The following is a 23,129-nucleotide window of genomic DNA, read 5'->3' as shown; positions in this document are numbered from 1 at the left end:
TTTTTCTTTTTTAAATGAACTTATAAAAATAATTAAAATATTCAAATAATTATAAACATGGAAAAAAAGACAAAATAATATTTTCAAGACACAGAGCCACAAACAATTAGGGTGCGTTTAGTTGCGGAAAAATGAGTCGTTTTCTGGAAAAAATTTCCAAGAAAAATGAGAATTTTGAAAACACGTTTAGTTAGTCTATTTTTCTAAATTTTTCATTGAAAATGAAAATTTTCCGTTTTCTAAAATTACAAAGAAGTTGGAAAATTTTGGAAAACTGATAATCATTGTTTTCCACATTTTTCTAATTTCAAAATTTTTCTATAAACACACACCCACTCCACCTCATTCACCTATACCTACCCTACCTTAACATCCCCCCACACACACATACCCACCCGCACACACACACATACATACCCACTCACACACACACACACACCAACTCACACACACATACATACCCACACACACACACACCAACCCACCCACACACACATACATACCCATCCACACACACACACCCACAAACACACACATCCACACGCCCACCCACAAACACACACATATACACACACATACATACCCACCCTCGCACACACATACATACCCACCCATACACACACACCCCCACACACACATACACTAACCCACACACACACATACATACCCACCCACATACACACACACCCACACCTATCCCCACCTCCACCCTCACAAACACACACACCACATACACACAAACCTACACCTACCCCCACATACACACACTCACACCGCCACCAACCCAACACCACCATGACAATCACTGAACTACCATCACCACCACCACCACCATTAATTTGTCACTAGCACCACCACCACCGCTCCCGCCACCATCACCACCACTGACACAATTACCACCGCCACCACCACCATCGCCTGTCATCACCACCACCGCCGCCGACCTGCTACCGTCACTGCCCCCATCCACACCCTACCACCGCTACCGTTTTTTAAAAATGAAAATCGATAGAAAAATACACATCTAAACACGTTTTCTAATTTTCTAAAACTGAAAATAAAAAATGAATAAGTTTAACTAAACGCGTTTTCCAAATTTTTCAATGAAAAATGAAAACGGAAAACGAAAATCAAAAAGGAAAAACAAAAAACGGAAAATAAAAATTGTTTTTCCATAACTAAACGCAACCTTAAAGTTTCACTGTTTGAGGTTAAGGTGTAATTTGTTTGGATCGAATTTAGAAAAATAGAAACTGAAATACCATAAAAACCAAAATTCTAAATTATCAAGTTATTTTCACAAATTGGACTTGGGAGTACCTGGCGGGATTTTGGTATCTAAAAAGATGGTGGAACAAAAACTTGAAAATAGGCGCCTCGTTTCAACCCCTCGGCGGCAGCTATCCCGCTATTTTTCACCCCCAAAAAATCAGCTGATGCCACACCCTAAACCCCAATATATTTAAACTGCCCTAATTTTCTATCTCCTCCTCAAATCACATCACTATCATTACCTGCAGAAATTTACAGTAGAGCTATAGCAAGATGGAAGAAGCTCAGAGGTTGCTCAATCCATGGGTGCTTCATCTCCAAAAACTCGGCCTCGAGCTTAAATGCCCCCTTTGGTCCGTTTCATTTCCGTATACCTTAGTTAGATCGATGTTTCTTTAAGGCTACGGAATGCTAACTTTTGATACTGCAATGTCTGCGACTGTTGTTTTGCAGCCTTCAGTTGTTTAATCGACCGGTGTTACTACCTTGCAATCACATTTTCTGCAAGTTAGTTTACATTCTTTTTATTTTAACACTTGTTTCTCATAGCTCATAGGGCAAGACTACTAATTTTATTGGCTCATTGTCGTTTTGAAAACAGTTCGTGTATGCCGAAAGCAGTGGAGACTGGGTCCGAGTGTCCATCTTGTAAACATCAGTATATCGATCGAGGTATGTAGGGTAAAAAGGAAAACTTGGTCTGTCGCGTGCCTATTTCTGTTTTCTTCTTTTTTCCGTTTTAATCCCAAATCATGGACTGCAATTTTCTTAGAAAAAACCTTGTTGTTTATACACAAATCGAATTTGAAGCTGGATGGAGATTCTAAATGGACATCTCTCAAAATGCTTCATTAATACTGAACCGAATGCTGAACGTGCTAATTACTTTGATCTTTATAAAGCAAATCACAAAAAGTCAGCGCATTTGTTGACATTAGGATGAAAAAATTTAGTGCTTGTTTTCTGATTGGTTTAATATGATTGTCCCTTTCATTGTATCATCATGCAGAGGTAAAGCCTGCGTCTTTCATGGAGAACATTGTAAACATCTATAGGGATATTGATCGTACTTTCAATGCAAATCTTTTTCGTCCTGTTCAATCTGGTAAGAAAAAACCCTAGTAATTTACTTTTTTTCGTTCAATATTGAATTGGATTTACTTGATTTTTTTTTCTTCCTGCAGATGTTACTCGGGTATCAGCACAGTCCCCTGCTTCTGTTAAGATCGATGTTAACAGTGATTCAAGAAATGAGAATGTTGAGATTGTACAATCAGGGAATTCTAGCAATGGGCAATCTACAACTTCACAAACTGTTAAACCCACTTTATTAAATACTCCTGCTGAAGAATTGGCCACTAGGGTTTTTAAAAAATGTGTTACCCCAGAAAGTGGACAGAAACAAAAGTTCAACATCACTGTTGATGATAAACCAAGTCTTTCTGATTCAACAGGACATGTGGCGACTGAGAAGCAAATGAACACTGTAAGACATTCACCAAAAAGACCAGTTGAAAATGATTCTTATGGGACAAATCTTGAGTCAAACCCTAGATCCACCTCAGGAGCTAAAAGTCAAACTATTGAAGTCAAAAGACAAAAGAAAACAAGCGATGGGATAAATGACACATCTGTTGTTTTGGATTCAAAAAGAAGTCCTTGTGCCTTTTGTAATTCTTCTGAAGAAACAGACGTGAGCTCTCAAGCAAAACTATTCACTTTTCTAAAAGAGATAAAATCAAAATCTTGAAAGGTAAAACTTATGTTATTTTTTTATATTTTTTGTAGGGGAGTGGACCATTGGTGTCTTATGCCAGAGGGAAGGAAGTAGTGGGTAATGTGGCTAACTTCTCTAAGGTCACCCATGTTCATGAAAAATGTATCGAATGGTATGTTATTGACTTTTGAGTACTATAATCTCTACAACCTTCAACTAAATATTTCTAGTTGGAAAATTACATAGGAGTATTTACATTTGTCATTTGATCTTTTACAATTTCAGGGCTCCTAGGATTTACTTTAAGAATGAAACTATTCATAATTTAGAATCAGAAGTGGCAAGGGCTAGCAAGCTGAAATGTGACAGCTGTGGTAAAAAAGGAGCTGTTCTTGGCTGCTATATGAAGTCATGTAAAAGAACTTACCATGTGCCATGTGCATATTACAATTTTGATTGCAGATGGGATCAGGTAAGATACCATTTATACACATTTGGTTAAACTTGAATTTGGTGTTATAATTCTATCATAAGTTTTTTTAATTTTATCCCTTTTTTTAGGTTGCCTTTTTGATGCTTTGTCCAAATCATACGCATATCAAATTTCCACATGAAAAGAAAATGAAGAAAAACACTGAAAAAGGGTATTGGTTTTATTATTATACATTATTGTTACTACTTTCTAACTTACTTATATGTATATGTGGTATTCTTACTCCTTTTTATCTATTTTTCTGTTTTTTTTGTTATGATTGCAGAATATCTACTCATATGAATCCTTGCACAACACAAGTGAAAGCTAAACATAATTTGGTATTTTGTGGTTCAGCTCTTTCTCCAGAAGAAAAGGTTGGTATAAAAAGCTGTTTTTATTTTTGCCAAAGATGTATTTTTTTTTTTTTTTTTGTATCTACTAATCTATAACTTTGAAAATGCAGTCATCTTTGATTGAATTTGCAAGAAGTAATGATTCAATAGTGTTGAGATACTGGAGACCAAATGTGACTCATGTCATTGCTGCCATAGATTCAAATGGGGCATGTACAAGAACATTGAAAGTCCTTATGGCCATTTTGAATGGGAAATGGATTGTTACAGTAGAATGTAAGGTTTCCAATCTTGACCATTTTACCCCTGGTGGTTGATGTTCTTGCTCTTGTGGTTTTTATTGGTATCTTGTTATGTTTTCAGGGGTAAAAGCATGTGTGGAAGCTGGATGTCTTGTGAATGAAGAACCATATGAAGTCCATCTAGACACCCATGGGTGTTCTGGTGGGCCCAAAGCTGGAAGGCTAAGAGTAAAAAATAATGTAAGACCATTTTTACAGTTTTACCCTTTTACATTCATGGTGTAAGGAGCTGATTATGATATCTTGTTGCAGGGTCCAAAGCTTTTCAACAACTTGAAGTTTTACTTTGTTGGGGATTTTGTAAAAGCTTTCAAGAGTGATCTTTTAAACTTGGTGGCAACTGCTGGTGGCATGGTTGTTGAGGCAAAGGATCAGTTGTTGTCAGGTAGTAATGGTGGAGATGAAGATGTGAAGTGGGAATGTTTGGTTGTTTACAATGCTGACCTTTCAGATCACTCTGAGTTTGATGATGAGGATTCTGTTAAGTTTCAAAGAATAGCTGTAGCTCAAGACATTGCTCAAGAATCTTGTTCTCAGATTGTTGGGCATACTTGGATTTTGGAGTCAATTGCTGGATGCTGTTTATTGCCTTTTACAAAGGTCTAATTTAGTTTTTTTGAGGTGTTTAAAAGTCATTTGCATACATGTTTTGTGGCCTATGTTTTTTGGTCACTATTTATTGTGTAGCATAGACTAGTGTTAAAATTATAAAAAAAGCCAATTGGGTTTTGATTTTTTTTTTTTTGTTTTTAATTATGTTTGAGGTTTTTAACCCTTTGGTTTGTTGAATAAAATGAACCAATAAAGGAATAAAATGAAAAAACAAAGGATTATGCTATTATCTTTCTCACAACTTGTTTTGCTATTTGGTTGAACGGCTGATTATGTTTTAGTTTGCCATTGAATGTTTTGTGCATTATATTTGAATGGACTCTATACTTCAAACTATAAATATTTCACAGCTTATTCTAAGAGCATTGGTGTTTGATTCATTGTTGTAAGTAGGATTTAGAAATATATTTAAGATGTTCTATGGAAAATTAAGGTGTTCTATAAGAATGTAGATACTATTAGCCTATTAGGTGGAGTGGTGAAGATCCTTGTTTCAGCTATGTTGAAGATTAGTGATGGCCATGAGGTCAAGATAAAGGCTCTTGTGGTGAGGAGCTAAGCTTTTTAGTTGACGGTCGGGGAGGCTTGAACAATGCCAGATGTTGTCATTGATATGTATGTTTATTATATCTTTATTGCTTTTATTGTTTATGTTTATGTTTTATTTAATAATGTATATGGACGTTTTTAATCAAGGGTATGATTGTTTATGTTCTGTTTGATTTGGGTGTTACCTGATCTTTTGTATCTGTTGTGCTTAGTAAGAAGTTTAGTGATACTTCGGGAGCTTTGGATTATCCTGTAGAGGTAGAGATTGTAGACGATCGTATTGTGAGTGCTTTGAGTGTTCAACATGGTTGTGTTCTCGACTTTTTATGGAAGAAGTGATCTAGTCCCTATTCCTCTGCGAGGGATTAAGATTATTGTAGGTATGAACCTGTTGAGCCAGGATGGAGTTATGTTAGATTCCAAGCATTAGCTGGTGAGAGTTCGACCCCTAAGTGCGGAGAACGGATTATTCATGGTGATGACACTCGGCAAGTACCAACCTTCATTTTAGTTGTGAGGACTAGAAGATATTTGCATCATGGATGCTCCGGTTTTGGGGCTTATGTTATGGATACACTGGTTGTGGATAAGAAGACAATGACTGATGTCCCTATTGTTCGAGATTTTCCAGATGTGTAGACGTGTTTCTCGAGGATTTTCTGGGGGTTCCTCTTGAGAGGCAAGTTGAGTTTAGGACTGATCTGATTCCGAGTGCGACACCAATAGCCAGAACGACCTATCACCTAGCACCACCGAAGATGCACAAGTTGTTTACACAACTTCAAGGGTTGTTAGACAAGGGGTTCATCAGGTTGAGCAGTTTACTGTGGGGAACACCGATTCTGTTCGTGGAAAAAAGGATGGATTGCACAAGATGTGTATTGATTATCGAGAGTTGAAGATGACGATGAAGATTCGTTATCCACTTTTAAGGATTGATGATTCATTCGACCAACTTTAGGGCGTGTCTTGGTTCTCCAAGATTGATTTGAGATCGAGTTATCATCAGATGAGGGTCAAAGATGAGGATGTGCAGAAGACGGCCTTCAAGACTCGTTATAGTCATTACAAGTTTGTGGTGATGCCATTCGGGCTCACCAATGCACCGACAACATTCACAGATTACTGAAATAGGTGTGCAGGCCGATGTTGGATCGGTCAGTGATAGTGTTTATTGATGCAATCTTGGTCTACTCTAAGACCATGGAGCAGCATGCAGGGCACATGCAATAGGTTTTGGAGACTTAGAGGAGTGACAGACTTTATGCCAAGGTTTCCAAATTAGAGTTTTGGTTGCTTGAGGTGCAATTTTTAGGGAACGTTGTCAACCAGAATGGTATATTGGTCGATCCAGCCAAGATTGAAGCAATGATGCAGTGGGAGGTTCCGAAGACACCATCTAAGGTTTGTAGTTTCCTTGGTTTAGTAGGTTATATTACCTGAGATTCATTCAGAATTTCTTCAAGATTGTTGTTCCTTTGACCTAATTGACAAAGAAGAATGTTATTTTTCGGTGGGGTCCTGAGCAACAGACAACATTCGAGACCATGAGACAAAGATTATGTGAGGCTCCGATTCTGACCCTTCCTGATGGGTATAGATGACTTTGTGGTTTATTGTGATGCATCAATTTTGGGTCTAGACATAGTGCTTATGTAGAGGGGCATGTGACTGTTTATGCATCGAGGCAGTTGAAGCCTTACAAGACGAATTACCCTACAAATGATCTGGAGCTGGGGGCTGTGGTTTTTGCCCTTAAGACTTTAAGACATTATTTGTATGGGGTCAGATGCACTATTTACACGGATCATAAGAGTCTGAGGTATCTGATGGATCAGTTGAACTTAGAACATGAGACAACATAGATGGTTAGACATGGTGAAGGATTACGACTGTGAGATTATGTACCATCATGGAAGACCAATGTTGTGGCCAATGTCTTGCGTCGCAAGGCAGCAAGTGCACCCATTAAAGATGTTTGTTTGAGGATGGTTGTTGTTTCACCACAGTTGGACTTGATCAAGAAAGCACAAGTAGAGGGTTAAAGAGGGAGAATTGGAAGGAAGGGAGAATCAGGGGTTGAGTTATGTTATTTGTGAGGGATAGTTGTGGGTTATTAACTAAGTGCGACAGGGTATGGGTTTCGGTTGCTGGCGGGACTCAACATAACTTCTCTGAGGGATATTAAAGACAATAATCAAAAGAAGGCGAGTTTCGAAATATACCTGCTAGGTTCGGGGAGTTACAGGTTAGGGATCCCATCACTAGTCGACGCTGAGTGACAGACATGGAGAATACCCAACGCATGAGCTTTTGCCCCGAGGCGGAAAAGGTGTGATTTGCATCTTGTATGTTGAGGGATTGAGTACGAGATTGGTGGGAGGACGTGACCTGCGAGGTGGGATCCGCGGGTGTGGCTAAGATGTCTTGGGAGGAGTTTGTGATGAGGTTTGATCAGGAGTTTGCACCGTCCATCGAGGTGCAACGTTTGGTGAGAGAGTTCCAGTATCTACAATATTCTACCGAGACTGTGCCGGAGATCACCACCAAGTTTCGGGAGAGGGCACTATTGGTTTCGCAGTATGCTGCGGATGAAGAGATGAAAAAGACGAGGTATCATTCCATGCTGAGGGATGATATCTGTGAGTTTGTGGGCTTTTCGGGGGTGCAAGACCTTGAATGAGATGGTGGAGAAGGCCCGTGGATGGGAAATTGAGTTAGAGCTCCGCACGAAGCGGAAACCGGAGCAGGTTCAGATAGTAGTGGGTCAGGCCAAGAAGCCTAAGACCCCCAATCCTCCCAGCAGGGGCAAGTAGGGCCGTGTTCGTTGTGCCAAGTGTGGTAAGCCGCACAGTGGAGCCTGTCGAGCAGCGGGCTTAGCATGTTATGCATGTGGCTAGCTGAGTCACATGAGTCGTGATTGCCCCAAGAACGGCTTGATTTGTTTCCACTGCAAACAGATCGGTCATAAAAGGGCGATTGTCCGAGGTTGGTTAGATGAGGAGGAGCAGTCACGACGTGCATTCTCCAGTGATTTCATTTTTTGCTTTCGTATTCTGAACTTTAAAATAATATGGCTATGCAATAGGATTTTTGGACATCTTGTGGTTGATATTTATGAAATTAAAAGTTAAAAATTTTCTATAAAATTTGGGCTGTTTCAGAACCAATAGAATCTATGGAAAGAACAATAAGATCATACATGTTTCTTTGAATCATAGTGGGTTTAAGTTCAATTAGCCCAAGACATGCCTTTAAACGGAAGCTAGAACCTCTGACGACAGCTGGATCGAGAACCCAAGGCTTACCCAACCGAGTTGCTACTCTAATGGCGACTTTCATGGCCGACAACCAATTTGGGGTGAGGGTTTCGATTTTTATAACGACAGATGTTGTATGAGGAGTGAAATCTGGGATTTCGAGAATCGAATGCACCTCTTGATTCGTTCTTGAGCCAGTTGTGAAATCTAGATTAAAATAAGGAAGAACTAAGAAAATCAAACCCACCATCACCACCACCATCATTCATGAGTGGCAAAGAATCTGGTAGCCGAAGAGCCACACCACCTCCACCATTATTCAGATAGCCACCAGATCAGTATGTTGGAGAGCCTTAACATGACCACCATCAGTGATTTGGTTGTATTTTAGACGAATTGAAGCTTTTAAGGTAAGTTTTGTTGGTTTTTTGACAAATCGATTCTTAATGTGTGTGGGTGTTTTTGATCAGGTTGCAGGTTAGAGGTGGTAGTCCCCAATGGGTTTTTTTTATTTGGGTTTTCTGACGAAGAAATAGGGATGGAGGAATGGTGGGTTGGAATGAAGCTTACACTCAATCTTGAAGTGGGTTTGTGTTTTTTGGAGGTTATAAAGAAAAAGATAAATAGATATAGAATGTATGGTGGAGTGGGGGTGGGGTAGTGGTGGGGTGTATATTTTTTGTATTTATATATTTCCTTTCATTTGTAATTACAAAACATTAAAAAAGGTAAAAATAATGTAAAACAAAAAATAAAAGGGAAAAAACATCTATTTAGGTTTGCCAAGGACAAAAACCATGGGAATATCTTAGTTTTGAGATCAAAACCACAGAAAATTCTTGATTTTGTACCTTTCATGCAAGTCATAAACTTTTTGAACCTCATCCACTGTTGTTATTATTATTTGTTTGTTTGTTTGTTTTTTTGTTGCAAACCACAAGGGCCAAATTTGCAGTTTTGTCCCAGTCCAAAACATAACGAGATGCCCATCTCTTAGACCTATTGCAAAATTGGTAATTATTGGGATAATTTCTTTAAATCGAGGCTGATTTTGTAAAAACATCTTTAAAATTGGGCCATCTCCAATGCAATTAATTCATATGAGTTCAATGAATTATCACATGTGCATACCACCCACTATACAATTTTACTATTAAACTCTACATTCCATTAAACTTCATACAATTTAATGGATTGCCGTATCATTTATGTGTATATGTGTGTGAAGAGAGAGTGTAGAGTTCAATGGGGATTCAACTCCATACTCTATTGAGTGTCATGTCATTAACCCACAATGAGGATTTTGAGTTTAATGAGATTAAACTCCCCATACAACTATTAGGCCCGACCTTGACATTTCGGAGGCCTTGTGAAAAAACTAAAGTGAGGCCCCATAATTTTTTTTTGTAAATATTATTAACTATATTTGCTACCACTAATTCAGAACATAAAGTTGCTAACAAACATCTCATAAATTCACTACCACAAAATAATGTTTTCACTCATTAGTAATCAAATGAATCTATTACAAAGATTTTTTCAAAAAAAAAGAAAAAAAACAACGCATTACTATTTAGCATTTTTAGAAGCAAATTCATCTATAAGACTTTTATAATCAATATTCTCAAGAAACTCGTTCTCAATCGAAATCAATGCCAAAGCGTTTAATCTCTCTTGAGACATGGTCGAACGCAAACAAGATTTTAAAGCTTTAGTTTTGAAAAGCTTATTTTCGCTGATACATCTGTAATTGGAACAATCAACAATATTTTGTATGCTAGACAAGAAACTGGATAAGTGTTCATCATTTTTAAGAAATTTAGTATTCTGTTAGTTGTATTGTGTCCAACTAGTAAACGTTTTTGTAACAAATCCAGCTCATATCAATGTATGAGATATGACCATTTTGCAACCTCTTTTCTAGATTTCTGCAACTTGCCTTTAACTCACTAGTATTCATTGACTTCAACTTTTCTGTTGTGAATATGAAACCAAAAATGGCTTCATATTGTTTGTATTGTTCAAAACTTCGCTCCAATAAACCAATAGCTTGATTTACTATACAAAATATTGAATCCTAAATGACTCTTGAGGTGAAAGTTCATGTACCGACTTTGATGACCCAACGTCATTCTCATGAAAACGTCTTTTTTGAACAAATTTTCTTTTATTGTTTTTTTCAACAAACACTGAATCAATTTCCAAATCAAAATTTATAGCTGTCGTAGAGTCCAAAGCCTTCTCAAACTCATTCTCTCGATAGTCTTTATAAAACTCAATAAGTGCTCCTACACTACTCATTACCTCATCAATACACATAGTCTTAGACTAAAGTTGTTTGTTTAGGTTATTTACTTTTGCCAATATATGATAACATATAACCATACCTGTTATAAAGTTAAATATTCCAAGTTCATACTTTATGTCTGTCTCTTCTTTAACAAGTTTATGCAGAGCTTTTACTATTTTAGGAGCTTGAATAACTATTGCTTTCACACTTTCGATCCTACTTTCCCACCTTATAGTTGACAATGATTTTAAAGTGAGACTTCCTTTTGGTGAAGTGTCGTTTAAAATTTTCCACATTTTTGTCGAATCAGCAAACAATGTATAAATAAGTTGAACAACTCCAAAAAACTTTACTACATTTTCAAGAGTTTGCCATATACGAGAATGTCAAGTTAAGAGAACTGAAGCACACGAGGTGTAAAATGCTTTAGGATTAATATCAAAAAGTTTCCTTTGTACACCCTTATGTTTTCCCTTAATGTTTGATCAAGTGTCATAACTTTGGCCTATGATATTATCGATGTCAAGATCAAGATCTTGTAGTAAGCTTTGCAATGAGTCAAATAGCCCCTGCACTATGGTGTCACAAACAATTTAAAATTGCAAAAATTATTCTTCAACCTTTATAGGTGTGGAAGATACATCAACACACATGAATATCAGTGTCATTTGTTATTGTTTGCTAATATATGGAGTACAATCCAATATTACTGCATAGTACTTTGGTTCCTTAACTCTTTTCACGATTGTATCTTTAATTTCAGAAGTGAGCAAAAAAATTAACTCGTTTTGTATCTTGTGACTCAAATAATGATAATGATCTCATTATTTTGTATCCTTTGAATATGCTCAACCAATATTGAATCCTACTCTGCGATCATTTCAACTAAAGCCATAAAGTTGCCATTATTTTCATCATATAACTTCTCATTACTTCCACTGAATGCCAAACTTTATTTGATAAAAAATTCACTAATGCAATCAACCTTCTTAATACCTTCCTCCAATATTTGGTATTTTTCTTGATTTTGTATTGAAAAGTTTTATCAATAACTTTGTTAGTTTCTAGCCTTACACGTAAGTCAAACCAAAGAGACATCTAATAAATATGCTATGCACTACTTTCATGCATCTTCAACGTACGAGAAAGATGCCCCTAATCGTTTATCCCATCATGTGCTAGAGTACTTGTTTGTGGTTTCTTCATAAACAACTTACAAGAGAAACAAAATACTTTATCAAGATCCTTAGAGTACACAAGTCAATCTCTATGATGCTTCTCCCTATTTAGTAAGTATTTATCGTAAAAGTTAGCACAAAAACGTATATTTTTCCCCATCTTTACGACCTTTGCTTGTTAATATATCTCTTATAGGACCATTTTTCACTAGTAAATCTCTTCATTTAGTATCAAGGATGTCCCAGTTTCTAGGATCATAAATATTCACTGGAATATCTTCTTTGTCATCATCATTGCCGTTCAAGGTGTCTATGTCTTCATCTACACAAGGTATATTTTATGGCACTTGCAGTTCAATTTCTTCTTCTTTAGGTTCTTCCACAATATTGTGAAGTTCTTCTATAGGTTCTTCTAAAGTTTCATATCATCTATATTTTCTGGCACATGCAATTCAATTTCTTCTTTTTCTTTATGTTCTCCCATAACTGATTCTTTACTGCCATGATATTCCAACACTTTTTTTGATAATAAATGGATCCATAAATCATCTTTGACTATCAATAAATCGCGCTTCTTTCTGTTTTATTTTATGTTTAGAAGAGCACGATTCAAATTTTCTAATGAAACCATGTTTTTCTTAAATAAATAAAAAAAATCTATATTAATAACTTTACAATATATGTTTGTAATATTTATTAAAAATTTAATGTTTAAAACAATTGCCAGTGTTAATAACCAATCCATTAATATGATTTAAATACTATGATTTAAATACTATGTTTTAAATACTAAAATTATAAGTCTATGATATTCAAAGGATTATTCTTTATATACAAATTCAGAAACTGTAATATTTAAATAAATTATGCTAATAATAGTGGAATTAAAAAATACTCAATGTTTTTCATATATTATAATAATATATTAAAAGCCATGCCCAACCATCCCCAAATTTGTTCATGCATTATTGCCGTGCTTTTGACCATTGTGACCTGTTGCCCTATATATTAAAAAGCTAAAAAGCCTAAAACAATAAACAATAAAATATAGATAGATCATAGATGAAGGAACCCTATCAAGCCGATACATGGAGGAACCCTATCAAACAGCGCAATAATGCATGGACGAACCCTATCAAACATATTCATAAAAGAATAAATCAATAACATTTAGTTTCTCAGTTTCATTATTCATTGATTAACTTTGTGGATCATTAAACACGAAAAGAAAGAGAGAAGACACTAAGCAATCAAGCGACAATCATAGTTGGAAAACTAAAGGAGATGAGATACTAACCTTAATCTATAGTAAGCAATCAACGAAATACTCAAATCAACAAAAGACGAGCAATACAATTACTAGGTTTCTTAGAGTTTAATTTTTTTCTTTACTTTTGATGAGTTTATAAAATACAAAAACTTTTGCTAAAATTTATATAAAAAATCAGATTTGTATTTTTTAGATAAAGATATTTTCCTTAAATTGTTTGATAAATTTTAAATTTATAAATAAACTTTTTTTTTTGTTAGATTTTTTTTATAATTAAAATACATCTAAATTGGAACCAAATGTTACCCGGCCAATTTTATTCAGTGATAAAACTTAAAAATGTCATTTTTTTTTTTGAGACAACATTAATAATTTAAGACCAACAATTTTTTTTTTTTTTTTTACAGAACGGCGACCTGCCTGGTAAATTTCGAAGTCCGGTCCAAACAACGGCAGATATGGTAGCTTCCCTGGCCCATAGACCAAGCCCCAAGGATCCAGTCTTTAATCTATGTTTATCCTTTTAGACAAATATGCGACAAAAATGAGCACCAGACCAGGACTCTCCTCCAATGTCGACAAGAAAGCCCAAGGTAATTTGCTAAATTCAATTCTATTACGGTTTTGATCCTCCTCTTTAGGTTAGATGTTCTGCTTTCCTAATCCTCGTGATATGTATGATCAATTCACTATAATTTGTATATAGAAGTTTTGATTGGTGTGCCTGAGCAAATTTGCATCTGTTACTGTTACTGTTCTGTAGATCTGTTAACGAGAACGAACCTCAAGGATCAGAGAGTCTCTGTTTCAGCGAGCAGTGTTACGGAATTTGTAAGAATCATCTGCACTCTTTTCGGTACCCTAGATGCTGTGTGCTCATGCAAATTTGGTTCATTCGTTAGCGATTGCTTATGAAAAATTGACCATTGTTGTTTTAAGTTTTGAATTCTAGCAACTTGCATTGCTAAATATTTTAAGATACATACCTTTCACTTCAGTAATCTCATTCTGCTGTTTATTAAGACGAACGTTAACATTTGACTACATCTATAAACGTATTTCCTCTTTCTTGGCCCATTGTGGTCTGTGTAGAATCATACTTCACTCCACACGCTTCTAGTAAATGTTTCTTGCATGTTTACTTATTTAGTTACAAGGTCACAGTGATTCTAGTTTACACTTTACACTTTACAAGCATACCTCTTATAAGTGTGTAGCAAAATGTAGTAACGACTACTTTTATTTACACCTTAGTTATCTTTTAATTCTATCTTTCATTCTTTATCCAGTAAGGCAAAATCTTATGCCTCTCCTGCACACAGTGGGGTCCTACCTTGCAATGGCGGCCCCACACGGGAACACCCTGCCACCTAGTGAGGCCACACAACATCACGGGAACACCTCTCTCTTTTCTGTTATTTTTCTTTTTTGACAGTTGAAAAAGTATTTTTCTTTTTTTCTTTTTCAATTACTCTAAATACTCATTACCCCTCCAAATTTGTTACACAAACATAATTTAACTCTCTGTTTCTAAAAAAATTGTTTATCATATAAGTTTAAGAATTGAAAGATGGAATCATCTTCATCATCATCGGATGATTGGTCGAAGGATTGTAGCACAATTTTTCTCACAACAATTGTAGGAGCAGCAAGCCTCATTTTGGCTGCTGAAGCTGAAATTTCACTTTCAAGAACAGGAAGAGCGGCTTTAAACAGAGATCGTGAAGCTGCACACGATAGTCTAGTAAGAATGCAGCTTTAGTAAGTATTATTTCTATTAAAAAATAAAAAAACAGGGATAAGTTATAAAACAAACCGTTACACATTGAAAGATGGGAATAAATAACACATTGCCTAGGTCATATTCTTGATTTGAATGTCTAATATGTATACATACTTTTGCATAAGATAAATTTTGATTGGAATATAATCATTGTTTTTATGAATCATACTGAAACATGTTTTTGTATAGTCGTCATAATATTGTAACAAACATTAGTTGGTGATCCCTTTCAGAATACTGTAAGATCTTCACCAAAGAGACCAGTTGAGAATGATGCTAATGGGATGAATCTAGAGTCAAACACTAGATCCACATCTGGAGCCAAAAGTCAAACCATTGGAGCCAAAAGGCAAAGGAAAACAAACGAAGGGTCAAAAGATACGGGTTTGCAAATAAATGGTCATCCTCAGACAAATGTCTTGGCTTCTGAAAATTTAGCTACAGTCAATTCTAAATTGGAGACTGAGATTGAAAAATCTCTTTCTAGTGAGCAGCAGGATGCATTGAATTCAAAAAAACGTCCTTGTGCCTTTTGTCATTCTTCTAGTCAGACAGAGGTGAGTTTTAGAATTTAGAGACAAATTCTTTCGTCTGTGTAAAAAAAGATGACATAAGAATCTTGATAGGTTATTTTGTATATTGTATAGGGAAGTGGACCATTTGTGTCTTTTGCCCAAGGGAAGGAAGTAGTGGGGTCATTGGCTAACTTCTCTAAGGTTACACATGTTCACAGAAATTGTATTCAGTGGTATGCTATATTGTTATTGAGCTTACAAGATTGAAAGAAGTCTTTGTTGTGTGAAGATTACAAATGATATTTACAATCGCAGGGCTCCTCGGATTTACTATAAGGATGGAATTATTCAGAATTTAGAATCAGAAGTGTCAAGGGCTAACAAGCTTAAATGCAGCAGCTGTGGTAAAAAGGGAGCTGGTCTTGGCTGCTATATGGAGACATGCCAAAGAAGTTATCATGTGCCTTGTGCATATTACATTCCTGAGTGCAGATGGGATGTAAGCCACTATTTATGCACACTTATTGCTGTTATAATTCTCATTACAAGGTTTCTAATTTTATGCCTTTTATAGGACACCTATTTAATGTTGTGTCCAAAGCATAGAAAAATGAAATTTCCAAGCGAAATGGAGGCAGATGATGGGAAGCAAGACATTGAGAAAAGGTATCAGTTTTTTTATATAACTTTTCTGTGTAGTTTTGTTTATGTTTGTCATTCTGATTACAGAACATCTACACATCTGAATCCCTGCACAACACCGTTGGATGATGGACAAAATTTGGTGTTTTGTGGTTCGGATCTTTCTACAGAAGAAAAGGTTGGGATAAAAAGCTGTTCTTGTTAGAATCAATGTGTGTTCATCGTGGGTCCCGTTTAATCCACAGCTTTGAAATTGCAGTGTTTGCTGGTTGATTTTGCAAGCAATAATCAGGGAGTAGTGTTCAGATACTGGAAACCTAATGTTACCCATGTCATTGCTGCCACAGATTCAAATGGTGCATGCACAAGGACATATAAAGTTCTGATGGCCATTTTGAATGGAGTATGGATTGTTACTGTAGAATGTAAGGTTTTTGATATTGATGTCTTTTGGTTGATGGTTTTTAGTTTTTAATGATATTTGTAATGTTTTCAGGGGTAAAAGCTTGTATGGAAGCTGGGTGTCTTGTGAATGAAGAACCATATGAGGTTCATCTAGATACCCATGGCTGTACTGGTGGTCCCAAAGCTGGGAGGCTAAGAGTTCTAAATAATGTAAGGCCAATCTTTCCCCTTTAAAATTAATGGATGATCATGGAAGTTATATCCTCCAATTTGTTTAGGAAATCATCATTAGTAATCAATGTTGCAAAGGTTGCTAGGCTTGGGTCGGTTGGTAAACTAGGGACTAGTTGGCCTATCTAAGTTGTATCACAATTAATTTTAAAAGATTTGAATATAGCCAATACATTAGCTTAATAAGTTGATAATAAGCTAAAAATTAAACCTAATCAAGTGTACAACACCATAGCAGTGTAATAAATTATGTTACAAAAGGTAAAGGGAAATCTGCATAAAATCCTTATATTTTGGTTCTATTGACAATAAAGCAACCCTTGATTTTTTTTAACCATTGGAATCGGCTATTTCCAGGGAACCGCTAACAATAGTAAGCTTCGATGGTTAAATTGTAAACAAAAGATTTTAAGGGTGACTTTTTTGTTAATAGGCCAAAATATAGGTATTTTTTTGTTAATGCATAATAATTTTTAACCTTAACTCTTATATATTTTAAGATTAAATTATAATCTATTTTTGCTGACACAATAATTACAATTTGTTTGATTTTTGATATATGATAATAAATAAATACAATTTTTTTAAGTATAATTCTATTTAATAAATTCCTAAAACCAATTAAAATGTAAAAATATATTGTTATGAAATACATTGTCACTTTTTTAATGATGGAACTAAACAAAATTTAATACGAAATACATCCATATACCAAGTACTTGTTTGAAAATTTTTCATATAGGTTGTTATATAATCACGATTAAAAGGAAGATGATTTGTAAATGAAAATTTCTTGCGTGTTGCATAAATAGGTTTTTAGACAAGTATGAAACCACTGTGACATTAGTAACTATTGTGAAAATTCAAGAGAAAAAGAAGACTATATAACGTTTGTTGTTTGGATTTTTAAAATCGTAGGCATATTGGTATCAACGTGGTATATTGTAATCTATATTGTATATAAATTAAGAATATTTATTGCTGAGTTGTCACAAGAATAATATGTCATGTAGACAAGACTGTTTTGCATCTGCTCTATCGATGTGTGGATGAATCACATGCATTGTTTTCAACTAAGTATTTGGTATGTGGATGCATATTTCATATCAAATTTTTATTTAGTTTCATCATCAAAAAGTGACGATACATTTCTTGGATTTTCATAATGGTTACCAATGTCAACAATGGTTTCATACTTGTCTAAAAACCTATTTATGCAATTGGCAAGAAATTTTTATCTGCAGATTTTTTAATCGTGATTATGATACACACCAACCCATATGAAGATTTTTCAACCAAGTACTTGGTATGTGGATATATTTGTATCAAATTTTGATTTAGCTCCATTATAAAAAAAGTGATGATACATTTCATAACAATATATTTTTACATTTTAGTTGGTTTTAATATTTTATTAAATGGAATTATAATTAAAAAAAAAATCATATTTATTTATTATCATATATTAAAAATCAAACAAATTGTTATGGTTGTGTCAGCAAAAATAGATTATAATTTAATCTTCAAATATATAAGAGTTGAGGTTAAAAATTATTTTGTATTGACAAAAAAGTATCTATATTTTGGCAACTTAACAAAAAAGCCACCTTTGATATTTTTTGTTTATAATTTAACTATTGAAACTTGCTATTATTACCTAGAAATAGCCGGTTCTAATGTTCAATTGCAAATAATAGCCGATTCCAATGGTTAAAAAAAAACAGGGGTGTTTTTAGTGGAGCCAAAATATAAGGATTTTTATGTATATTTTACAAAAGTAAAATACTCATGTTTAAATAGTAGGTTGGTTCCTATGGATTCAGTTCTTTCCTCAAAAAGTACTCTCGATATAGAACTTCTACAAGGATTTCGATTTTCATCAGCTTTTAAGGCTTCACTAACTCTTATGGCAATTTGGTCTCATTTAAAAGCAGTGTCATTGATATGCCTCATGGACTGCTAAAAACGCCCTCAACCTAAGACACTTGTGTCTCAAATGTAGGCTAAGACGATGACATGAGATTTTTTCCAGCCATGCCCAATAAAATACCCAAAATGCCCTTGAATTGTTCCAATGTCCAGATTGTGTCTGAGATGCCCACGTGTCTGAGATTCCCACACGTCTGAGATGCCTACGTGTCTGACATGGCTTTAGAGGGCCTTTTAGGATTTATTTGACCACTTTTCACTTTTTCTCTCACAAAAAGGCATCCACCCCACCAAATTTTTTGCAATTGTAGAACTAAAAAAACCACCATTTTTCATAGTTATTATTATTACTATTATTTTTGCAAAATTGTTCAATCAAACACCAAAATCACCTTATCTTTTGAAAGATACATAAAAAATTCCACATTTGGAGCTGATGTTGAAGTGAAGAAAACTTCGAGTTTCGAATTTTTGGAGCTTTCTTTCAAGTCTTGCACTTTCTCAATTACATCCATGATCCATCATCTATTTCATATGGTGACGACTGCCTCACAAGCATCAAGTAGTCGGGAACCACTGTCTGTACCGACCGAGGATGTGAGATATGAGCACTTCCACTAGCATTTAAATCGTGTTTGCCCGACACTTTGGGAGTTGACACACTATGTTGGTTGAGTATGGTGTTGAACGGGTTAGCTTTCTGGGTTATAACGTTGTGGAGGCTTTTGAGCGATACGGTTACGGAGGCGCCCTATATTTTGATCTTTACATGAATATACGTTGAGTTTTGAGCGATACTGTAGGGGAGGCGCCTTATATTTTGATCTTTACATGCATATACGTTGAGTTAGTGTGAGAGTGGATGCGGACGCTACACAAGGATGATTTAGAGAGCGGGTCAAAGGGAATAAGACTAATCGGCACAGTCAGAGACCATGAGATTGTTATGACCGTCCCAATGATCTGGGAGCACTTCCATGTTGACTTTGGGTTCTACTCCTACAATTTAGAGAACCTGCCCCCGGAGTACTTTTGCATAGATACTAAGGGGGCCTGCAGGTGTAGATTGGGATGATATTAGACGTGTTGTTTACACATGCATCGGTTTGTTGATTTGGTGCCGTTGGCAAAGGCGCTACATCAGATTGTCTTTCTAAATGTCAACCCGCGGGACAACGATGTCGAAACAATAATGACACACGACGCTGTGGTGCCCGACTCTATTCTTATTTCTTTTACGTAGGATGCCCTATGTAATATTTGGTGTAAATTCAAAAGATCAGGTGATGACTCCCTATATTTGCCTCATTTCTACGTTTGTTGTCTGTGAGCTAAGACATGAGATTCGTCACTTCCATGACCTTTATTTTTCATCACTAATGCGACGGGAGGGGGCATGAGAATAGTGTTGAACGAGAAAGCCCATGGAAGTTCCCGAATCCTATGTCCTAGTTCGCGGATCAGGAGTGCTGAAATGAGGCACGCATGTAGAGTGGTCACCCGGCCCTTGGTGTCAAATGTACACCAAATGTTGCATAAGCATAAGATATTGTATCTAAAAGAAATAAAGATCGAACTACTCATCAAAGCATACAACACCACATTGTCCCGTGTTCTCACTCCTCCGACATCGTTGTCCTACATGTTGACGTTTAGAAAGACTATATGCTATAGTGCCTTTGCCAACCACACCAAATCAACAAACTGATCCGTCCTTCGAGTCTATTCCGTGTAAATATCACATCTAATATCATCCTAATTTACACTCGTGCATTCCCCTCAAGTGTCTATGTAACGGTACTGCATGGGTAGATCATAGCAATATCATGACCTCTAATTGTACCAATCATTCTCATGCCCTTTGGTTCACCCTCTAAATCATCCATGCAGGGCGTCCACATCCATTCTCACACTAACGCGACACACATGCATGTATTTTCAAAATCTAAGACTCCTCCCCAGTTCTGTCATTCAAAAGTCTCCACAATGTTATATCCTCGAAAGCTAACCTGATCCACACCATACTCAACTAGTATATGCTCTATTGGGTGTGTTGCCTCCCAAAGTGCCGGACAATCACGATCTGAATGCTCGTGGAGGTGCTCATATCTCCCATCCTAGGTCAAGGTCAATGAATACCGGTCATGCCCGACTACTCGATGCTTTTGCGGTAATCGTCTCCGTTTTCTTTTACCTCTTTTCGGGTGTAGATGATAGATATAAATAAGAAAATGCAAGATTTAAAAGAAACCTTCAAAAAGTTGAAATCCTAAGTTTTCTTCAATTTAAAATCAACCCCAACTGTGGTATTTTTGTTTGTATCCTTGAAAATGTGGGTGATTTTGGTGTTTGAAAGATTTTGCAAAAAAAATGATGGTTTTGAGCTCCAAAATTGCAAAAATGGTGGTGGTGTGGCTGCCTTTTCATGAGAAAGAAAGTGGGGAAGGAGTGGTAAAATAAATCCTAAAACGCCTTCTAAAGCTAAGTCAGAATTCAAGGGACTTTTAGGTATTTTGCTGGGCAGGGCGTAGACATAGTAGATAAGCTGTCAAATGTAGTTGAATATCTAGTAAATCTTTCATCTTTGATGAATGATCACTTGTTTAAAATTTGCAGTGTAAGGAGCTGATTATGATATCTTTGTTGCAGGGTCCAAAACTTTTCAACAATTTGGAATTTTACTTTGTTGGGGATTATGTAGAAGCTCACAAGACTGATCTCAAGGAGTTGGTTACAACTGCTGGAGGCACAATTATCGAGGCCAGGGATCAATTACTGTCATCAAGTAGTGATGCAGATGCAGATGCAGATGAAGATGTGAAACAGGTATCTTTGGTTGTTTACAATGCTGACCTTTCAGATCACTCTGAGTTTGACGATGAAGATTCTATAAGATTCCAAAGATTAGCTACAGCTGAGGACATTGCTCAAGAATCTCGGTCTCAGATTATCCAACATATTTGGATTTTGGAATCAGTTGCTGCATGCCGTTTACTGCCTTTTACATCAGGGGTCCAGTAATGTCTTATTATAACCTCCATCTTGTGTACCTGTTGTGTTATGTGGCAGGTGTTTTTTGTCCCTCTAGTAATGTGTAGCATAGATACTCTTAGAACACTAAGAAAACTACTACATGGGTTTTGGTTGATTTCTTGTGTTGTGGTTATGCTTGTACCTCTTAACCCGTCATTCAGTTGTACAGATTGAAGCTATAGTGGAATAGAATGAAAAGGGCAGTGGATCATGCTATTATTTTTCTAGCAAATAATAGCATGTGTTTTTCTGTTTCGGATAACATTCACAAAAATAGCCAGATTAATTTGTAGTGAAATCTTCGGAAAAGTCTCAATATTTTACCTTAATCTACGAAAAAGTCTCTAACTAAAATTTGTTTACGAAAAAGTCTCAATTACCGGTAAAAGTGACGATTTGATCCGTTTTTTTTTCTTCAGTTTACTGTTTTCATTAATTACCTGGTTTTATTAAAGTCTCATCATTTTACCATAATTTACGAATAAGTTCCAAATTATGGGAAAATAATAGGATTTTAATGAAATTATGGTAAAGTAATGTGACTTTAATGAAACCGGGTGAGTACTGAAACCGATACACCAGAAAAAAAAGGGGGTCAAATCGTAATTTTTACCGGTAATTAAGATTTTTTCGTAAACAAATTTTATTTTGAGACTTCTTCATAAATTAGTATGAAATATTAAGATTTTTTTGGAAGTTTTCCTAATTTGTAAAAGCATTTTGATCTAATGCATAGTTTTTGGTTTTGGTGCATAAATATTTTATACCCAATCTAATTTGTTATTTTTAAGCATATGTAATATACAAAAACTTATAAAGTAATGAACAATAACATTAAGATAAAAAAGAATGCTACGTTAATACCCTTAAGTTCACTTTTAGGTGCATTAAAACCGAATGTTTTTTCGATTTTCTTTTCATATATATGTCATTTAGCAGGTTTTGAAGTCTATAGCCAGTTATCATACCATATGGCTGCTATGTTGGCAATTGTTTAATCTTAATGTTTGACGTTGTGCAACACTCAATTGAAAGAAGTAACATGGGCCGACGGGGATGATATTTTATCATTTAGGAAGCAACACGAGACAATTATCTCATGTTTCTTTGTGTGAGGTCTTGAAACCAGAAAGAAAGAGAGACATCAAAGGTTAGCCTTCTCCTTGAGGGGTGTGAATTGTTAGCCGGTGAGCCAAGAGCTCTCTTTGTTATCACATAAAAATCTATTAAGTAGTTTCAAGTCATCATAATTCAAATCAACATGTTACCTATTGTTATAATAAGTGTAGAATGTTTTAATAGAAATTAATTTG

General features: G+C 35.6%; 2 protein-coding genes across 9 annotated transcripts; both read left to right on the top strand.

The window, feature by feature from the left end:
* The first annotated feature begins 1,376 nt into the window (after positions 1-1,376).
* On the top strand, positions 1,377-4,855 carry BARD1 (breast cancer associated RING 1). Its single transcript, XM_078980948.1, has 12 exons — positions 1,377-1,625; positions 1,726-1,779; positions 1,874-1,944; positions 2,282-2,377; positions 2,457-2,965; positions 3,061-3,161; positions 3,275-3,461; positions 3,551-3,633; positions 3,748-3,838; positions 3,928-4,093; positions 4,181-4,299; positions 4,372-4,855. Exons 1-12 carry the CDS (start codon positions 1,546-1,548, stop codon positions 4,723-4,725), a joined length of 1,911 nt encoding a protein of 636 aa, XP_078837074.1. The 5' UTR covers positions 1,377-1,545; the 3' UTR covers positions 4,726-4,855.
* An 8,883-nt stretch (positions 4,856-13,738) lies between these two features.
* LOC145032214 (BRCA1-associated RING domain protein 1-like) lies at positions 13,739-22,090 on the top strand. 8 transcript variants are annotated; one of them, XM_078980950.1, is made up of 12 exons: positions 13,739-13,871; positions 14,042-14,109; positions 14,568-14,721; positions 14,834-15,022; positions 15,295-15,618; positions 15,709-15,809; positions 15,892-16,075; positions 16,151-16,242; positions 16,306-16,396; positions 16,478-16,643; positions 16,715-16,833; positions 21,433-22,090. In XM_078980950.1, exons 4-12 carry the CDS (start codon positions 14,849-14,851, stop codon positions 21,802-21,804), a joined length of 1,623 nt encoding a protein of 540 aa, XP_078837076.1. In that variant the 5' UTR covers positions 13,739-13,871; positions 14,042-14,109; positions 14,568-14,721; positions 14,834-14,848; the 3' UTR covers positions 21,805-22,090. The 8 variants fall into 8 exon arrangements, with proteins under 8 accessions (XP_078837076.1, XP_078837079.1, XP_078837075.1 ...); XM_078980953.1 differs by lacking the exon at positions 14,568-14,721; XM_078980949.1 differs by having other exon boundaries at positions 14,568-15,022.
* The last annotated feature ends 1,039 nt before the right edge of the window (positions 22,091-23,129 follow it).

The sequence above is a fragment of the Lactuca saligna genome, chromosome 2 (genome assembly GCF_052625555.1).
Source record: "Lactuca saligna cultivar CGN05327 chromosome 2, ASM5262555v1, whole genome shotgun sequence".
NCBI classification, from domain to species: domain Eukaryota; kingdom Viridiplantae; phylum Streptophyta; class Magnoliopsida; order Asterales; family Asteraceae; genus Lactuca; species Lactuca saligna.
The sequence above is the reverse complement of the archived record's forward strand: the minus strand, read 5'-3'. Positions and strand labels throughout refer to the sequence as shown.

Excerpts from the sequence above, each read along its gene's own strand:
- LOC145032214 (XM_078980953.1), top strand. The coding sequence starts at position 14,849 with ATGGAATCATCTTCATCATCATCGGATGATTGGTCGAAGGATTGTAGC. Across the intron at positions 16,076-16,150 it reads TTCCTGAGTGCAGATGGGAT|GACACCTATTTAATGTTGTG; the intron begins GTAAGCCACTAT and ends TGCCTTTTATAG. Across the intron at positions 16,834-21,432 it reads GGCTAAGAGTTCTAAATAAT|GGTCCAAAACTTTTCAACAA; the intron begins GTAAGGCCAATC and ends TCTTTGTTGCAG.
- BARD1 (XM_078980948.1), top strand. The coding sequence starts at position 1,546 with ATGGAAGAAGCTCAGAGGTTGCTCAATCCATGGGTGCTTCATCTCCAA. Across the intron at positions 2,378-2,456 it reads TTTTCGTCCTGTTCAATCTG|ATGTTACTCGGGTATCAGCA; the intron begins GTAAGAAAAAAC and ends TTCTTCCTGCAG. Across the intron at positions 4,300-4,371 it reads GGCTAAGAGTAAAAAATAAT|GGTCCAAAGCTTTTCAACAA; the intron begins GTAAGACCATTT and ends ATCTTGTTGCAG.